The sequence below is a fragment of the Athene cunicularia genome, assembly GCF_003259725.1.
Source record: "Athene cunicularia isolate RWA chromosome 4 unlocalized genomic scaffold, athCun1 chr4_part1, whole genome shotgun sequence".
NCBI lineage: Eukaryota > Metazoa > Chordata > Aves > Strigiformes > Strigidae > Athene > Athene cunicularia.
In genome coordinates this window covers 26,069,606-26,089,409 of record NW_020799098.1, presented here as the reverse complement: position 1 = coordinate 26,089,409, position 19,804 = coordinate 26,069,606, and the positions used below count along the sequence as shown (strand labels likewise).

Here is a 19,804-nt window from a genome sequence, read left to right as displayed (position 1 = left end):
GATTTGATATGTAAAGAACTGAAGGACAGATGTGTAAAGAGCTATCATATTAATTGAACCCTGCTGTTCCTGAAATGTTAAACTGCAAAAGTGGAGGAAACAAGTGGGAATGGATAGAGGAAACAAGTTAGATGATTGATGCAATAATTACATCTTAGTTTTACTGCCACAGAGTCACTCATATCCACCTCATCAAGTCAATGCCAGGAGAATGTGTTTTCTTCGACAAAATATGGACACAGTTGAGAGCTACTAATCACATATGCCACTGGAAAGCAGCATAAAGGAAACTAAATTCTTGTGTAACAAAAAATGTTACACAAGGATTTTCTAAAAGTCAGTTACAAAAATAGCCTCATCAGTCTCGGGAAATAATCATAACCAATGAGTCAAAATAATTTTACTGTAAATCTCATTCTGTTATGGATTCATTACAGATGGGAAAACTAAATAGGAAACAGTTTCTTCAGAAAAAAAAATATATTAAATTCACATATTTGAAAAAGTTTCAATTAAGTTTGTATGGCAAGTGAATACTGGAATTCAATCATGTATTTAAACTGAAAAATAAAATAAATGTATTTTTAAACTATTACACAGTGAGCTAATATGTTTACTAAGGATGACTCTATTTGCCTTTTTTTCTATGTGCATCCCTTTTCCAGCAGAGTGGGTCTCTGCATAACATAAACCTCTAACAATCCTGAGTGCCTTTGGAAAAGAGTAAATGAATCCTCCAGGTCTTTTTCCATGTGGCTGTTTTTTGGAAAACATTTCTTATACTGCTTTGGTGTCCCAGCAGATGGCATAGTTCCATTTCAGATGGTGGCAGCCTCAGGTGAAAAGGAGGGATTAGATCAGCTGGTAAAGAGCATGCTGCAGAAAGAACCTGCAATTTCCTGACAGACTGATATTCAGACAGTGTGTGTCAAGAAATACAATCATTCAATCGTGAAAAAAAATGAGAAGATTAAAAAACCTGCTGTACTGTAACACACAGGACTTTACCTGACAGGGGCTAAATATGATTTTTTTTTTCCTATTGCTTCTGCCCAAGTCGCAGGTTTGTTTCATTTCCCCTGTGCAGGCAATGATAAATTCCACAGCACCGTGAAGATTTATCCACACAGCCTGCAGTGCCCTAACAACCTTCTCTGTGCTTCTGAAATGCTTGGATACTGTATACAGATGCACATATGCTGTGTTCTGGTGCTTTTGTTACATTTATCTCATAAAAAATAATCTTGTCCCCTTTCAAAACTGTTCGTATTTTAATTAGGGATTGGGGATTTTTTTTTCTCCTTATGACTCATTGAAAGGTGTGTGCCTCAATATAGATTCTCCTTTGTATTACTACATGCAATCTCCTTCAGGGAGGGATTTGCCAGGAAATAAATATTCAAAATTTTAAAAAGAGAGAGAAAAAAAAATATCGCAGGATTAATTTACTGACACACCAGGCTTCTGGATTTCTGTGTTGCATTTGCATATCAGAAGATAATTATCATAAAAGGCATTATAGAAATATCCAGTTACCAACAAGACCAAATGCTGTAAATAGTTCTGTCATATTTTAATGAAACACAAGCCCAGCACAGGTTCCGGCCAACTTACTGCCTTTAGGGTCACTGATGCAGTCTTCTTAAGGTACCACATCCACCAGGCATTGACATAGCTGGGGGGTGAATACTTCATTGTCAGACCTTCCCAATATGCAAAGTGCCCCCCTCCTTATTTCTCGTCCTAAATGAGTGAAGCCAACCTCTCTTACGAAGCCATATTAAGACAGAGAAATAAAAACTGCCATAAAATAATGGGTTCTGCCACATTTACCAAAGAGTGTGTGGACACAGGTCCCTTGCTAGTGCAAGGGACAGATTCACGCTGGGGCTCTCCTTTCTCATCACCCTGCCAGCTGCTGTGCTCCTGTTGGCAGTCACAGCGCACTGCCTGAGTTAGCTCTGCTTGCACTGAACTCAGTTTTCCCATCCTGGTTCATCTCAACTAAAGTACATTAGAGAGCAATTCTGTAGCAAGCAGTAGTGCCCCCCCCAGTCTGATGATGGTTAGTGGAGAGCAGTGGAGGACAAACCTCATCCATGAGCACAGGTGTGAGGCACCCACGCTGGCAGAGCAAAGGGCTGCCTTCATCCTGGCTGTCCATGATGCTCCCCATGAGCAGAGCAGATGTCTCCTGGACTGCTCCCTGTCCACAAAGCAAATTCTCCACAAATAATATTGCACTTACATGGAATAGCTCTAACCCTCTCCTGGAGCTAAAATCTGTTCCATTTAACCACAGTGTGCCCCATCAATTTAATAAAAAAAAAAAAAGAAAGAAAACACACCCCCAAATTAGATTTTTTTCTTGGTTATTAACAGATCAATACCATTTGTGTTCTTGTGTTAAACAATATGAAAGCAGTTGTCATGCTGTAATAAATGTCTGTAGACCAGAACACCAAATTCTTTCCTCATTTTTTTACCTACAGGAGGTAAAACCTGCTGACTACCTGTCAGCAGGTGGTTGGACAGCTAGATTCATCTCTCCCACAGCCAGCCAGCTTCCTAATTCACATTTCTTCTTTTCCATACCTGTCCAAAGTATCTCATACAATACTTAAACAGTTTTAATGAGATTGTATTGCTTGTTACACTGTTGCTCCTCTGTTATAAGAAAAAAAAAAAAAAAAAAAAAGCAAAAAAAAGCAGCGGGGAATTAATGGGCCATGCATCACACCAAAATGACTGTAACCAGGTTTCAGCTACAGCTGAGCAAATAATTTATTCAACCATTTCATATCTTAACTGAATTCTTTGGACAAATTGATCACACACAGACAGATTTTCTTGGAATTGGTCATAACTCACTACTTTTATTTTTAACATGATAATTAGGTGAGAAAATCCTAGTCTGAATCCTGATGAATTTTAAGCAGCTTTTGAATGTCGTACTTCTGCTCCTGGATGGCTGGAGAACTCTCCAACCCAGGTTTTTGATAAAAGCATCCTCTACTATGAAATAAAAATCACTGTTTGCTAATATTCTGCATACAGGCGATTTGACACAAGCGAGCCCTGCACCGGCAAATGTATTTGTTACAGTGCTCAGGGAAGCCTGCCTTGTGCAGAGCACATGGAGATCTGGGAAGGGAACAGGACAAAAGGAGAGAAAGGGTACTCAAGTGTTTATACAGGCCCAGTATCAATTATGCCTGATTGTTGATTACATTTCATTTCATTACTTAAATCATTTGTGAAAATTAAAGTGTTAAGCAATACAAACACAATAACCCCACTGTGTTCAAATATAGTTTGCCTTCATAAATCACAGTCTCACTGTTGGTGCTAATTGCTAGTTCTTTACCACTCGAGACAAATACCTTCTCTGAGCAATCAAGCTGTTTTCCTTGTGCCACTTTCCAGAATCTTTTTCTTTTAAACTCTGATTTTTTCAGTTGCTGAGAAATATATTTTGAAAGTACTGGCTGGCTTTAATGAAAAAGTGATTTCAAACATCAACAGGCTTTTAGACCCAGAGTACCAGTACAGATTTGGATTATAGTTTTCCATTTGGAGTTTATGTTTCGCAGCACAAGGCAGAGTTGGGCTGTTTTTCTTTGTTATTGCTAGATTTCTCTAAAATTATTAACAAATCCTGTACCTAAACTCATGTTCAGATGATTACAGATCCTGATACAGACTACATCATATAAAATTTTGTTTAAGGTCAGACACACCAAACCGTTAGTTTCATATTCAATAGAGATATTATTAAATGACAGGTTTATGCTATGTGTGTTCATCTTCCTGGGTCAATCATACATACAAGTTCCCATCAGGAAAAAAAAAATAAATCAATTTCTCTATATTGTCATGGTTTCAGCTACAAAGATAAGCTACTTTTTAAAGAAACACAGGATAACCTATACTGTATTACTGACTCATATTCCCCTCCTGATAGCCTCTCCCCAGTTATCTTTTGCATCTTCAGATCAAACCTATCAGTGTGGATCTGTGCTGCACATATCACAAAGGGATATCTGTCTTTGATTGTTCCCATCATTCAAGCATTGCAAGTAATTTTCTAAAAACTCTGCCTCTTATTCATCAAGATTTTAATCTGTTCTTTCAGACCGCAGAATAAAATATAAGTTCATGCTTTACTTACCCCAAGATAATGGCCATCGATAAACACAACAGGGAGTGAGGGAAGTTCGCAGACCCTCCTGCATCTTTCATCTAGTTCTTTTCCATAATCACTGTTCAGAGCAATGTTTTTTTCTTCAAATTTAACTCTATGATTTTGAAAGATCTTTCTAACCAGTTCACATCTTTCAAAAGTGTTTCTCACCACACGAAGAAAAAAAAAAAAAAAAAAAAAAAAAAAAAAGGTTCCATTACATTAAGGTGTTAATATTTTCCAAGGATTGAGTGATAACTTAAGGCAATTTAAACTATTTATCTAAGTAAGGTGCAACTTTACTTTTTTTGGAGAGTTTTAGATATGGTGAAACAAGTTAAACATTTTCAAAAAATATATATTTTAGATACTGGTGGACTTCCAAATGTGAATAAATCATCACCATTCTGTTGATGTCTGATTCTGTTGTAACAGTGACTCGTGTTTGCACACAGTCTGGTAGTACCCAGACTAAGTCTCAACTTACTAGCTCAGGCGTTGTTGACAGCCTCCTTTAAACAAGGATAGGAGCCTAAGCTAAGCTTCATCACATCCATGAGCCAACATTAACCCAGAATACTTCAGGTCTTTCCATGATGAACTAGATTGTGACTGCAGAGGGGACAGATGTATCCTTAATTTTTAGTGCAGATCCACATCAAATTACTCTTAACGCCCAACTAACAATTAAAAAGTACATTTTGTACATATTCAGTGTCCAATTCAAAGCCCACTGCAGCTAGGGGAGGCAGTTCCCTTGGCTGTAAAATTTTCATACTGCAATTCAGATTTGACTTTTTACCCCACTTCCTCATATGTAAAAGCTTATGTTGCATCTTCCCTTTCTGGGATGAAAAAAATTAAGGAGTGTAAATACTACAGGGATTAGTTTGCCCAAGATGGAGCGGTACATTTTCCAGTCATTGCTCTAAGCAAAGATATTACGTTTAGATAAACAGCTAAAACCCTAGCTTTTTAAAAAGGTTCAAGGCATTTCCAAGTTTTTTGAATTATCCATTATATTCAACAAAATATATTTAATAATTTCAGCAGTATTCCAGGAGTAAAAACACAAGTTAGAAAATAAAAAACAAGGATACCTGTAACACACTGTAGCAATCTATGGAAAATGAACCTTGATGGATGAATAGATAATTTTTGAACTATACCATAAAATAACTGTAAAGACACAACTGTAAAATTGGGCAGATGTCTTTGCAGATTTTGCCACATAATGAAGTCATGATTTATCTTACTATGTAAATGCAAACAAGAAGTCATTGCAAAAATCATATCCTGCTTAGAAAGGTGTTTACAAGGTTTGACTTACGGTGAAGAGTTCTCAGGAAAAAGATTTGCATTTCACAGATCACTTATAGATCACTGGAAGTGTAATTGCAAACATATGTAATGTAATAGTTTTTCCATCTCCCATTCCTGGAAGGATGCATGTTGTGATAGGTCAGTATTTATTTCTCTTCGAATAGATGTCAGAAGCTCAATTTTAGGAATGAATGTTACAAAAAGTGGGCTTTTCTCCATACTGTTTTCTAGGTTGAAAATCTGTTATACTGATACTTCAGCAGTGACTCTTCTCCAGCATATTGTTCACACATTCCAAGTGAGAGGATTAGCTCGTCCTCTACTTAAAAACAAGTACTCTACATAAACACTACCAAATATTTTAGTAACCACACATGGGTTGCTGGAAGGAAGAGGAGTTCACCCTTTTCAGAAGTAACCAAAAGGAGTTCTTGAAATAGACCTTAAAAAGATAATTTCACATACTCTGTTTCCTCCTCTTTGGAGTGAAAATGCATTTTGAAGTGCAAAACTATTCAACAGGATGGAAATTCTTGTTTCTTCATAGCTCTAATATCTAACGCTGTTTGTTCCCAGACACCACAGGCTGGTAGCATAGATACAGACGGTCATTATCTAGCGAAACATCAGGACTGTGGTGTCCCCACAGCATACAAATAAGCAGCTGAAGAGACGGAAAAATGGAAAGTTGTAAAGTGATCTGGAAAGATATCAAGTGGAAGGTGTGTACACACAATCACTTTTATGTTTATTCCTTTATTTTTTCCTAATGTGGCAGTGAAGAAATACCCTTGTTTGCCTTGCAGAGAAGTATCAAGGGCATTGACTAAATAATTCTGTAGGGAAATTTTAGTAAAAATACCTTGTTTTCTGTGCTATAAATGCACAGAACTTGTCCTTGGCAGGACTTTATCATACCAGGAAAATCCTTCCTTTCACCTGCCTGAAACTACACTGGTAATTAAAAATAGGAGTCAAGACGGTTAGAGATTTGGAGGGTTTTTCTTAATGAGAATCTATGCTAATTACTGTTTTGCTACCCAGTTCAATGGTTACAGCCTGTAATACTTAGTGACTGGAGTATGCTCTTGAAGTAAATCAGCAGAATAACGTTTGAACACTGTGCTTCTCCTTCCTAGGTTGGAACTGTACCAAAAACATCATAAATGACAAGTAATGTAAACAAATGAATAGAAAGACATTTTAGAAAATGAACTTTTACAACTTTGCATAACAAACTTCAAAGTAGAATCTTCTCATATAATTCACCAATGCACATGAAATTTTAGCTGAACTTAAACTGAAGGTAATGCTCTGGTTAATGGGCATGACAAAATTTCACTTGGGTCATGGAATTTGGACAGATGAACAAACCAGGAGATCTGGAGCAACTCACACTGACCACTTTCTCACACTTCCTGTAAGTGGGATTCTCACTGAAACCTGAAACTTATGGAAATCATTTGGCCTGAGGTGGCAACTTTTGTGTCAGATTTGGAAAACCCAATGCACATGGGCCAAGAGTGTGCTTCAGAGAAAGTGTCCATGTAAAAAGACTGCCAAGAAAGAGATTTAAGCTTTCAGAGGGAAGTAAATTTGCTTTAGTAACAATCCTCTACATTATTTACAGCTCTTAGTTTAACAGCGCAGTGCTACTATCTCCCTAAGTGTCCAAAGGCAGTATCTGTTTTACTGCATCAGACTGAAGATCTCGCATTCTTCTTGAGAGCACCAAGTAGGCAGCAACAGCAGTAGCATGGCCTGCATCACTTTATGGTACAGACATCACTCCCTGTGACACAGGAACAGCTGTCCTTTTTTTTTCTGTCTAGAGAGAAAAAGCAATTTTTGTACCAGTTCAATCCTGTTCATGGTTGAACATGAGAAAAACAAAGATCTTTCTTATTTTGTGCCTGACTCAGTCTTTTCCCAGACTTCTCTACCAGGTGAATCAGGGCTTTTGCAAATGAGTAGTTGGTTATACTTTGGTGTATAACGGGGAAACCTACCACTCTGCCATCCCACTGGCATCCATCTGACATGGTTGCAACTAAATCTTCTGCAAAGCGTGACGTATGTCATCCCATGAGGCTAAATATGTGAGCTTAGCATCAAGAGACAACAGAACAGAGGAAGAAATTGATGATTAAAAAGAAAAGGCTTAACAGAGCAAGCAGATGAGCAACAAAATGGAGGGATGCAGTAGACTGAAAAAGGGTTGAAAAGTCAGAAATAACCAAAAATAGACAATAAACCAAAATCCAAAATGTCAGGATACTGACAAATGAAGAGTAGTAGAAACTAAGTGTAGAAACAAAAACATGAAAAATATGACAAAAAGAGACAGACAATGAAACAAAACAAAGTAATTGATGAAGCAGAGAGAAGGTCAATGAAATATGACATCCTGAACTTTTTTAAAAAGAAATCCTGGTAGCCAGTGTAAGTGTACAACAACAAATACATTACAGAATAGGTGAATCTCCAAGTTTTTAAAATATTTTTGTTTTTTTAAAAAATAACTTTATGTGTTACTGGAGCTGCAGAAATATGAAATATTTGGGAATCATACTCCTAAAATATGTGTTTGATAATTTATGATTTCTGTATGACAGCTACCATGACAATAATAACAGACTTCTCTGTAGCTCTGAAAATATAGTATAACAGGTGTTTCCATGGTGCTTCTGAAAGACAGCTAAATATGTGTGCCATAAAACTCCCACGGTTGTCTCTGTATCTTATCCCTGGCTCCTGGATCCAGCCGCAACTGAAGTAACAGCCAAAACGGTCCATGTTTCTTTACTAGACCCATAGCTACCATGGCCCTGGCCAGTCCCCCCAGTCTGAGCATATAGCACTTACACTCCTATTGCTGAGGTGAATTTATAAAATGAGTTACTGAATAAAAATACTAGATTATTTCTTCAACATATTTGCCATGAATTTCTTTTCCAAGGCTATAGATTTTCTTTAATATCTTTTATGACATTTTTATGTCTGCCTTGCTGCCTTTGAGTGGCTCTTTATCTTTGGACTGAAACTCATGACGTATTTTTGCAGCACAGAAAAGAGCTGGACAAATTCAGAGCCAGGGAAGTGGTCTAATCCAATGCTCTTCTTGTCTTGTAAGGATCACTGCTGGACCTTGGGGCATAAAGTGATTGCTCATAAAACAGTGGTAAAATTTTCTTTTTGAAAATCTTTGTATATGACCATGTCTGCAAGCAAGTAAACAGACAAACCCAGCATTAAGAGGAATAATCATGACATCAACCTCATTTTTATTTGGATGCAAATGAAAACTGTGACAGCACCGCTACAAAAGTAGTCGTGGGATTTTTTTTTATTTTAATCCTCTCTCTGGATAGAAGGTATAAATAAATGTTTTAACCCATTGGTATGAGAAAATAGCTATTTACATTCATATCCATAAATAATTTATTTCGGTGGTGGCATAAAAAAAAAAACAAACACCACCAAACCCACTCTATACTTTGCATTATATGCGTTACATGAGCAATTGTATACTAGCAAAAGCAGAATATTTTTCAGCTAAGATTTATGGGCTGGTATAGTACTTTAGCAAAAGCTAAAATGTTAATGCCAACCTTTATCACATATGAGATTTGTAAAGGTTTTTACTATGTTCGGATATAACATTCAACTAATGTTATTCATGCAGTAGTGAATTGCTTCTGTGACCTAAATCAATGGCTGATATGCCCTTCTCTGTCTCCAGATATCATCTTTCAACACCTCGGAGTGTTCTACTGAAATATGCACCCTTGGCTCTGTAATTAGATACTATCAGACTGGCAGAAGTATCTGCTGTCCACTAAGTCGGCTGAGGCAGGAATCTAGAGCACATTACAAATCCTGCACCGGAGCTGCTTCAGTGAGTAAATGCAGCATTCATGAGCTCAAGAAAATGTTGAGCAAGAGAAAATGAGTGTGTGTGTGTGTGTGTGTGTGTATATATATATATACACACATATGTACGTATGCATATATATGCATACATATATATTTTTATGTATGCTTGCATATCTCGAAGCTTTGAATTAAGATGTTCTCTTCATAAGTGGTATTGCATAGCTTATAGCTTGAATTAGTATCAGGAACTGAGTGGCAAGAAGAATTATGGTCTAATACTAATTTTCTGACAACAATCTGGTCTGGACTTTTTGTTTTTATTTTCCACTCAGAAACAGAAGGGAAGAAAATAGCTACAACTTTCTTCTTGAAGAGGTTCTGCAGAAAAAAATAATTCAATTTAAACATTTAATTTCTGCAAGTCTGAAAAGCTTTTACCAGCTTTTGAGTTTTAGAAGGCTTTCAAAATGTATATTAAAAATAATGAACATTCTGAAAGATTATTTTAAAGCCAAAAGTTATCATCAAAATGTTTCCATTTTTTAATATGTGACACTTCATAAGAACATACATGTTTTCAAAAATGTATAGCATTTAATGAAAAGTATATTTTTCATCATGTCACTTTTTAGGTGAAAATGTGCAACATCCTTTGAATGAGATGGCTGGAGATTGAAGGTTTGAGTTGTAGTGAAAACTGCAATATTTGTCATCACAACACAGTACAGTGTTAATGGAGTTATGAACCACTCCCTTCTCTCTGTCATTGTTGGTTGCCTCATTCAAATTAAAGCTTTTAATGGCATTTTTCAGGAAGAACTGATTTGCCAACCAGAAGGCCTCTTCCAACAAACAGACCTCACTGACTAAAGTAAAATGTTTTTCTTTGGTAGGTAAGATCTACTTATGCATACAGGAGGAATTTCAAGTGGTCCCCAGCCACAGTGTGCACTCTTGGTACAAAATCACATTCCCTTCCACTTCACTGTTTGCAGTTCCAACCCTCCATGGGCCCTCACACAGCAAAGCACAGTGCACTCTTAAATTGAAATTTAAGCAGTCTCTTAAGTGCTTTATTATGTTAAGGCTGTAGTCCTGTTTGCATTGTCTTCAAGAACCTGTCACTAGATCAATATTCAGGAAAATTCAAAACTTGAACTTTATTAAATTCAGAAAACCGTGTATTTTAGTAAAGCTCAGTCGAATAGAGACTAAATTTGAGCAACAGTGCAAGTCATATACTCAAGTCTAAACATGTACTGACCTTCTCTTAAATACATTGTTTCAAAACCACTACTATCTTTCTGATCCAGTTTTGATAATTACAAGGACTGTAACTGTCGGACTTGGAGTTTGTGACCCCCTGGGACAGTGGAATGATATCACCAGTTATCTACCTCATAACCATCAGCAAGCTGGGAATATCTATCAATACCAGTTGACAAGTGAGGGCATTAAGAGCTGCACTCCTAAACAAGGTAACCAGCGAGCCTGGGACAGTTCCAAATACAGATACTAGTTTTGATTTCCCCAAGAAAGTGGTCAGGTCACTGTTTTTCTCAGCTTTTAAAAGCACAAAAACTTGTATGCGTTTTGTCTGTCTGTATTCTGGCACTCACCTTCACCTACAAACAACAGCCCTAGGAATGTACCAATTTCCAAAAGCTGTACAGGAGTGTAGGGTCCTCTGCCTGATTGAGTTCCCCAACATAGAGCATGAAACATCTCATTTTTTCTTGTTTCAGTTTCATAGAGCTAGGTAACTCTGATAACAGAGAAGGGCTGTGATCCAGCAAGAACCTGAAATCTTTGATCTTCTAATTTCTGGGCAACTGTTGTCTCTCTTATCTACACACCTGCCACATACTGCTGACTGTAAAATAGCAGTTTTACCTCCTTAGGTTTGGCATCCTCAACTGCAACATAAAATAGATATAGGATGTCATTATACCAAAGACATTGGTATAGTGGATTTATATATGTCTGTAATTCATTTGTATTTTTCAGGTCATATATCAATTTAGGGAATGTCAGATGAGAATAACAAAAATAATAATAATAATAATAATATTGTATATGATATTTATACTGTTCCTTTCATCCTAAAATCACTTGACTGAATACTAATAAAACAAAAACAAAAACAAACAAACAAAAAAAAAGAGTACAAAAGAAGGGCTTTCCATCTTCTGACACTATATGTGTGTTTTCACTCTTTCTGTTCCTCAAATAATAGAATAAAACATCATACCTTTTTTCTGCACTGCAGCTCTTCCCACATATCTTCTGGCACAGACTGCTGTTCAGGGGATGTCAAAGTGTTTTCATTTCAAAGCAGAAAAATTACTTACCATACCACATCAAAGGAGTACAGGGCATGACCCTTCCTCTCCCTGCTCTTTGTAAGCATTCAGCTATCGCCAGGTTCAGAAGCTACAAAGACTACAACTGACCTCACCTCCCCATGTCCTTATTACCGTTCATCCGGCATACACCCACACAACCAGGCTACAGCCTGCTCTCAGGTGACCTGAGCTCAGATAAGAGAACAGGTTATCTCCCTAGGGTTCATCATCTCTGCTAGACCCTGATGCCTCTGCTTGTATAGACTTTCTAAAGTCAAACTGTCAGATACAAGTGTGGCACTGACTCTGGGGAAAAAGTGGTTCCTGTTCAACAAGGCACAGCAATGCTGTGGAAGTCAGCCAGGGCAAAATTTATTAGCATTCAAATTAGTCAAAAGAAGATTCATATCTGTCCATGTCTATTGGATTTTATTTATCAAATGTTCAAAGGTCTATCAGTATTTTCTTGTTAGTTTATTTATACCATTCTTCATATGATAGGAATAAATGAAACCTTTGAAAATCAGAAGCAAAGGATAATCCTGTGAATAGTTCTAACCTAATCTGCAATTCTCGCAGGAAAAAACAACACTGATATAATGCTTGTTTCTCTCTTTTGCTTGCTCACTCCTTATTTCTCTCTCCCTATTTACCAATTTGACATCTCCAAGAAATTCTTCCCAGAGAAAAAAGAGAGATAGTCTCTGGGAAGACCCTCGGATATGTTATATAAGTTTTTAAGAAAGGAGAAGCATTTCTTTGTTGTGCAAGCACACCATCCACAAAGACTGAAGGCAAAAAAGCAAGAGCTACTGAAAATAGTTTTGTCCTCAGCAGTTTACATGGAGCACTAGAAGCTGTTTGATGAAGTGTCCAACAACCCCCTTTTTATATTGTGCAGTTCTTTGAACTGTTCATGTACACAGCAGAAGAAGCCTGAAGCTGGACAAGTTGTGCCTGGACTGTCTTGTAACATCGACGAAGCTACTTGTGGTAGTCTAGCATATGGGCCAACGGTCAAAACAGGCAATAGCTGAGCTCTTTACACTAGTTGTTTCTGTCTTCTATACATTACAGCCCTCATCAAATTAGTTGATCTCATCTTTCTTTTTCTTTTTAAAGGAAATATAGTGACTTAAAAGAAATGGTAGGGTATTTTTGATCCCTTGAGTATCTTATGCTGCATAGTCAGCACAATAATGTATTTTATAGCTGATAAAATGTAAGCATTTAGAGGATCAAACCACATCTCAGCAAAGTATTATCTCTCATATACCTTTTTTTTGAGCAGTCAATTGCATCTATTTAGGAAGAACAGTAGAAGAAATTATTACATCAAGGAGTAATAATGGCCAAAATATTGTCCTGGAAACAGTAGATATCACAAATTGCCAAAATGTGGTTTCCCTGTTTCAGTTCCCATGCAAAACCCTCAAACATAATCCCTGTGCATTGTGAAAATCCTTCCAATGATATACTCCTCATCAAATACTGTTCATGTATCCATTAATGTAACTGCCTAAAATGTTGCTTATAAGTGAAATATAAGTACAATGTTAATTGAAAAATGCTGTTACACTGTTCTTAAAATGCATTTTTTTTTTTTTTTTTTTTTTTTTTTTGTTATTTAAATCCCTTCCTTATTGCAGATATCTGTCATTCAATTTGCTATCATCCTCCTCCCCTCTCATCAGTCATATAAAGACACCAAGAAAAATACAATTCTAGGAAACACAAAGCATGTAGCAATAAAATATTAGAGCCAGAAAAATGGTTCCGCAGGTAATCTTTTTACAATTGACCTGTATAATTTTGGACTGCCAGTAACTTTGAAACTTCCACTACCAGTACAAAGAAAATCTTTATGACTCCATCCATGTCAGAAAAATCTGACACATAATTCAGGACAGTACAATTTTCTTAACACCACTAGCCAGAGAAATAGATTTCAGAAAATTTTCATCAACCAGCACAATCACCATGCAAAAATAATACGCAATTATTTTTTAGGACATACAGATTCAGTTTTTTGCCTTTTACAGCAGGAAATTACCAGTGGAATTTTAAGGCAGCAGTCAGGAAATATGTAAACTGAGTTTCAGCAAGGCATATGATAACTTCCCCCTTTGTTTGCAAAGTGTGCCATGGGATCTTACACCAATATAAACAGTTGAAACCTGATATCTTTCAGCCTTATTATGATCTCACCTACAAAATATGACTCTGGAGCAAAATATTACCTGGATTAAGTAACACTTAAAATCAGGATTTGGGTGTTGCCCCATTGCTATAGTTTCTTTGAGTATATCAGCCATTCTAAACCATGGAAAGCATTACTCTAGGATTATTATTTTATATCAATTGGCTTGACTAACAATACAGATACACTTGGAGTTTTTTAGTCAGTTCAAATGGATAATCAAGATTCAGTCCTGTAAAAGTAAACATGGTGGAGGAAATGTTCTGCCATTCACATGGCATACAAAGTGAATGAAACAGCAATATTCCTAGAAAACACTATGTAAAGGGAAAATATTTGTCACTGAGAATTCTGACCGGAAGTAAATTTCACTGAGTGGTTTTCTAGCACATGGACCACAATTCCTAAAGCACACATCAGTGATCATTCACCTGGATAAAGTTCCATGGGAGTTTCTCAGCATATGCATTTTACCAAATACAGTGTTTGCTTGTCAGGTGAGAAAAGTGGCCTCAAACCACACGGGAAATACATTTGCTTTTTATGATACTGATCTTCGTCTTCACTGAGAGCTTGATTGCTTCTCAGCCTTCAGTGACTGGGCCACAACATAATCTGGTCTTGTTCTTTCATCTGTTAGTTCAATAACTGTAATGTCAGCTCTGAAACGAACTGATCAGGAACGAGGAGAGTGAAGAAAGCTAAAAATTGCTCTGATGCTGCTCATCAAACCACCTGTTCATCTATTACTCTCCTCTTCCTTCATCAATTCATTTCAGAGTAACAGGACTTCCTACACAAGAGGAAAGGTGATGGGATTACTTATAAACACAGTATTTGCAAAATGGCTCTTTTGAGACAATGAACAACACCAACCTATAAAAATTTTTCTTTCCAGCAAAAAAATTCATATTTTCAGGGGAAATGCTGCTGCTTCTGATAAGTAATTTTCTCTTTTCATAGCTGTTTTACTGTAATATGACTACATTTGATACCTACCTTAACCTATACAGAGCATAACATGCAAACTTCAGCCAGCACCTGTTCTAACAATGAATTTTCTTTGGCAATGAGTTATTCCATATTTCCTCTCTGTGCCTACACTGTGTTGAAAGACGGATTGTAGCATGGTGTGACCTGACATCCAACCAGGGAAGTAATTGTTTTCTACAGGTGCAGTTTTATTAGGAGAGTTACCAGCTAGTTTTACTAATGTTTGATTATCTGCTGTTTGATAAATAGCTTTCAGCTGAACAGTCTGAGTGGCAATGTAAACAATTTCTCTTTGTTTGATGTAATCGCTGGATCAGGAAATCGAAACCTATACTTCTGCAAAGTTGTGTTACAGGAGATATAAGCTCTCTGATTTGCTTCTTGGGTCTTTGCATAAAACAAATGCTAATTAGAAATCCATATTAAATTTTAAAACCACTTCTTAAGAAGTGGACTGTGCCAGTCAGATACAGATGAGGAAATTTCAATGGTAATAACTGCAAAAATTTTGCAAAACTTCAATTTCCCTTGTGGTCAGAACTGAAGTTCTGGTGGAAAATTATGCTGACATTTGTTGTTCTGGCTAAAACAAAGTTAGGAAGAAAATTCACCATAGATGTGGTTAAATTATAAGTATTTTAAAGTTGTAATCAAAAGAATGGACAAAAGGATTATTGCTAATGTTGGTCACCAGCAGGTGTTGTTGCGGTACATTGTAAAAAACATTCCCATTCATCTGGCTTTGCCAAACCTTCTGAATTCGAGCTCTAATTGAAAACTCATGTTTCCATAGTCTTTTTTTCTTTCTCTTTACTACAGAGAACTGATTAGATTGCAGACCAAGCTTCCCTTCCCCTCTAACAAGACTGATGGCTCTTCATCTTTCTTCAAGGTTAAAGTCATCTCTCAGGACTTAACACTCAGTTTTCCCCAGGCCTCCAGGAGACATTTGTACTCCTGCAACACTGCTACCATGCAGAAACCTGCCTCTCGCTTTCTGCTTTATTCTCTCAAGACAAAGTACTTCATTGTCACACTTGACATTTTGGCAACTATTGAGGGACTGGTTTAAGTGCAGCCATTATCTTTTCATGAGACTTAAATAAAGTCAAAATTACAAGCCCATGCTGCAGGTGGGGTGCAAGAATGGCTGGGATCTAGAGGTTTCCATGGTGCCAGCTCAGAAGTAGCCAGTGCTTACTTACTATGTTTCAGTAAGGCTGAGGATGTAATGAATCAGACAAAATGAGATAGAAGCCCACCCAAGGACTCAGACCACTAAGCAGATAGACATCCCAAAATCAAACCTAGAAGCATTCGCTGTGAACACAGTTTCCAGGTTTCTGGACATGTCTTACTGAAACTGTCACACATATCCTTTCATATGAAGATCATCGCCATGCATTGTCATGGAGCATGCATAATGCCACCATTTCGGATGAACTCTGCCTTTCTGGTATAAACTAGTGCCACAAGCTAAGCCAGGGGGAGACTGAGCCAAAACATTCAAAGCTTTGTCTTGGTTGTAGTTTATATATGAAATGTGATGAATTCAAAGCATCACTTCCCTTTCTGTTAGGTTTGTTGAGGAATTTCACAGCCATCACACCAGCTTTTCAGGCTCACAAACATTCCAAACACTGACAATCACAGCTCTACCATTTCCCTCCAAGGTGTCTCTGTGAATCCAGATAGTAGGAAGCTTTCTCCAGCATCCCATGGATGAACTGTTTTCCTTCACAAGTATTTGATTTATCTCTTGAATTCCCACTACAATATCAGTGTTCCTATTTTATTCCTCTCCAGCCTATCCCATATATTCAGTCACAGCCCTTGCCTAACTTCCACCTGAGAATTTCTCCAAATTACTTTATCTCAGGATTTACAATCTGGCCACTAGTTTCTGGTTTCCACTAGTTCTGGCTCTTGGTTAGCTTCATCTTTTCAAATATGTCTACAGAATAAATTGACAAGGATCTTACATAAATTCCATCCTATCATCTTTACTCAGAGAGGTTTCTCCAAGGACACTTCAGTTACCTTTATCATCTTGGAGAAGAGGACCTCTGCTTCCCACACCAATAATCTCTTGTGTTTTACTCAGTTTTACTCATCAGAGTTTTGTCTCACCTTCTGCACTGTTTGATGTAAGCTGAATCCCATTAAAAAACATCGGATACAAAGTATTTACTACAGTAATGAGGTATTTGACGGTGTGTAAATAATTTGCACTAAAATTCACACCCAGTCCACAGAAAACATGGTAGCTATGAAGCATGGTGACATATTAGTTGTCAACCTGAAAATTCCCACCTCTGAAATAATATTATTTCTGGCAGATATGTCTTGTGTTCTGGCAGGCCAGAATACAGCTGTGATGTCTACAAAAAACTAAAACATTATGTTGTTGCATGAATCATGTGACCATTTGGAGGTCTGTTAATTTAGGTCTAAATTTCAGCCTGAACTTTCATTGCATATTAGACTCATTTTGGCTCCAATATCATGTCTGATCTATGCAAAACTAAGGGGACATAGCTTTCAAATTATCCCAGTGAGGGTTTATGATTGTGTTACATCAATGAAAAAAGGAAAAAGCTGAATTTCTACTTTGACTGTTCGCAGCTGTTTACCTGGAGACAGTTTTCTGAAGACTCTGTTCACAGAACAGCAGCATAACAGTTTATGAAATGTGCCTTTGACATGAGAAAGATACAGGCATTTTCAAATGCCTGGAAAATTGGGAAGTCAAACAGAATGTGAAAATAAAACTGGTAGATTCACAATTCCTACCCATATTCTGTGTTTACTAACAGACAACATGAAGTTAGAGAACAGACAAATTGGAAGGTCACTGTTGCCTTTTCAACATACCTTGAAAACAGAAACTAATTAATGTAACAGGAAAAAAAAAAAAAAGTCTATTGCATGTCACCTAAAGAAATGCTGCCATCGGTAAATTAAAAATATATGGACTGAGCTGCATAGCATCTGCCTGCCTAAAGCTACATCTGTAAATACTGTGGAAGACCAGAGAACTGAAACAATGGATCACAGATGGGTGATGAAAAGAGTGTTAATATTAACTATATAATTCTAAACAATGTGCAAGCCCAGGAAATCTGAGTATGTCTATTATTAGAAGAAGATTTGTCCTAGATTACACCATCGAATTTCCTATTGCTTAACAGTTATGAGTTACTACTTGGTGATAACTGTTATATGCAGGAGTATGAAAAATAATTATTATTAACATTTGATCAGTGTTTATTTCCCTTCTATCTCTTTTTCACTGGCAACAGGAAGAAATAGACTGAGTAAAATGAGAATTGAATGTCAGTAAAATGGAACTTTTTCTCAAGTTTAAAAAACATTCAATTTTTACATTCTTTTTTTCTGGGCCTTCCTGATTTCTAGTTCTACTCAAAACAAGAAGAAGGGCTGGAAATAAAAGAAGACAGCATATAGATCAACTTGAAAGTGTTCTCACTGATATAAGCATTTGGTCACTTGCTCAAAAGAACTTTTAAACATATCTAAACTTGTTTATATTTGGTTATGTGGATGAAATACTTGAATGACTAGTTATTTTTCTTGTGTAGTAATTTTTCTTACTGTCAGTTCACCTATTGTTACTTTGGGACTTGATTTCTAATAATATGAGTAGGACATTTCAAATATGTTTAATTGTCATGAGAGGGAATGTTTTGTCCTGCTACTTACTCAGACTTTGGTGTTAATTCTACTATTTACTTATGTACTATCTCCCATATGCCACCCTGAATTTTTAAGAAAATACTACAACATATTTGTTTTAAACCGGACCCTTAGTTGTAGGCCCAATCCTTTTTTTTTTTTGGGGGGGGGGGTCATAAGCAGCTTTTTCTTTTGCTTGTTATTTATCACACTGTTCAAGATGTTTGAATCTTTAGCTGCCTGTCCACGGAGGATCACTTGGTAGTTTGTGTCCTGTTTGAGAATATTCTGTAAGTAAGGATGGCTTTAGCCAGAAATGAAATAGAACAGGACTTGCTGAGGGTGGGCAGATAAAGTTGTGTGATATCTTGATATCTCAGATCATGTGGAAAAGCTAGCAAACGACATGGCTCCAAGTGAGTCCTGGTTTGAGCATGCTGGCCCCATCTGTCTGTAATCATTGCTGCTCCACTCAGTAGAACATTTCCTACTGCAGAGCAACAGACTTGTGTTGATCAGCAGCAAATGGCTGCCATGAAAATTACTATGTCTACTCTGGCCCATTTCTTTTTAACTTGGCAGCAGCTTTGGAAAACCCTGTTTACTTTTCTCCAGCAGGCAGATGAATTTGTTGGGGTTTTGTTTTTTTTTTTTTAAAAAAAAAAAAAAAAAAAAAAAAAAAAAAAAAAAAGTGGTTGCTATCCTTTCCCTCTTTCTCTTTTCTCCTCTATTTCACCAGTCCCTTACTCATCCTTTCTAAAATATTCCCTTTGTATCCTTAGACTGCTAGAGAGACTGATAGATGCTAATGATAACATACTAATAATATTACATACATATATACATGTATCTCTGAGTCATTTTAAATTTAAACATAGCCAGGTGCAGTTTACTCATGCAGTGATCCCTTTTATAGTTCCCAAATGTCAATTACAGTTTGGTTACTTAAAAGGCATTAGTGGTCTATGAAAATGAATTCTAGTCTGTTAAGCTTCTTACAAATGTGATACATCACATTTCTGACTGGAGAATAAACTGGTTAGCTGGTGAGATCCTGCTCATCATATTACATGGCTCTTCCTTCTTTGCCAGGCTATGCTTTGTGTGGTGAATGGATCTGTTTTCCTAAGATTTACCTTCAATAAACCGGAATATCATAGGAAACAGCACAATAGTCTATGACTTCTT

The 19,804-nt window shown here is 36.8% G+C and overlaps 1 protein-coding gene across 1 annotated transcript in view; it reads right to left on the bottom strand.

Moving 5' to 3' along the window:
- Positions 1 to 19,804, bottom strand: part of GRXCR1 (glutaredoxin and cysteine rich domain containing 1) — a 39,254-nt gene that overhangs the window by 6,881 nt on the left and 12,569 nt on the right. The window contains exons 2-3 of the mRNA XM_026847040.1: positions 14,783 to 14,817; positions 4,172 to 4,364 (exon numbers count right to left, since the gene is read on the bottom strand). Of these exons, the coding sequence (XP_026702841.1) occupies positions 4,172 to 4,364; positions 14,783 to 14,817 (228 nt within the window). The remainder of the gene's footprint in view (positions 1 to 4,171; positions 4,365 to 14,782; positions 14,818 to 19,804) is intronic.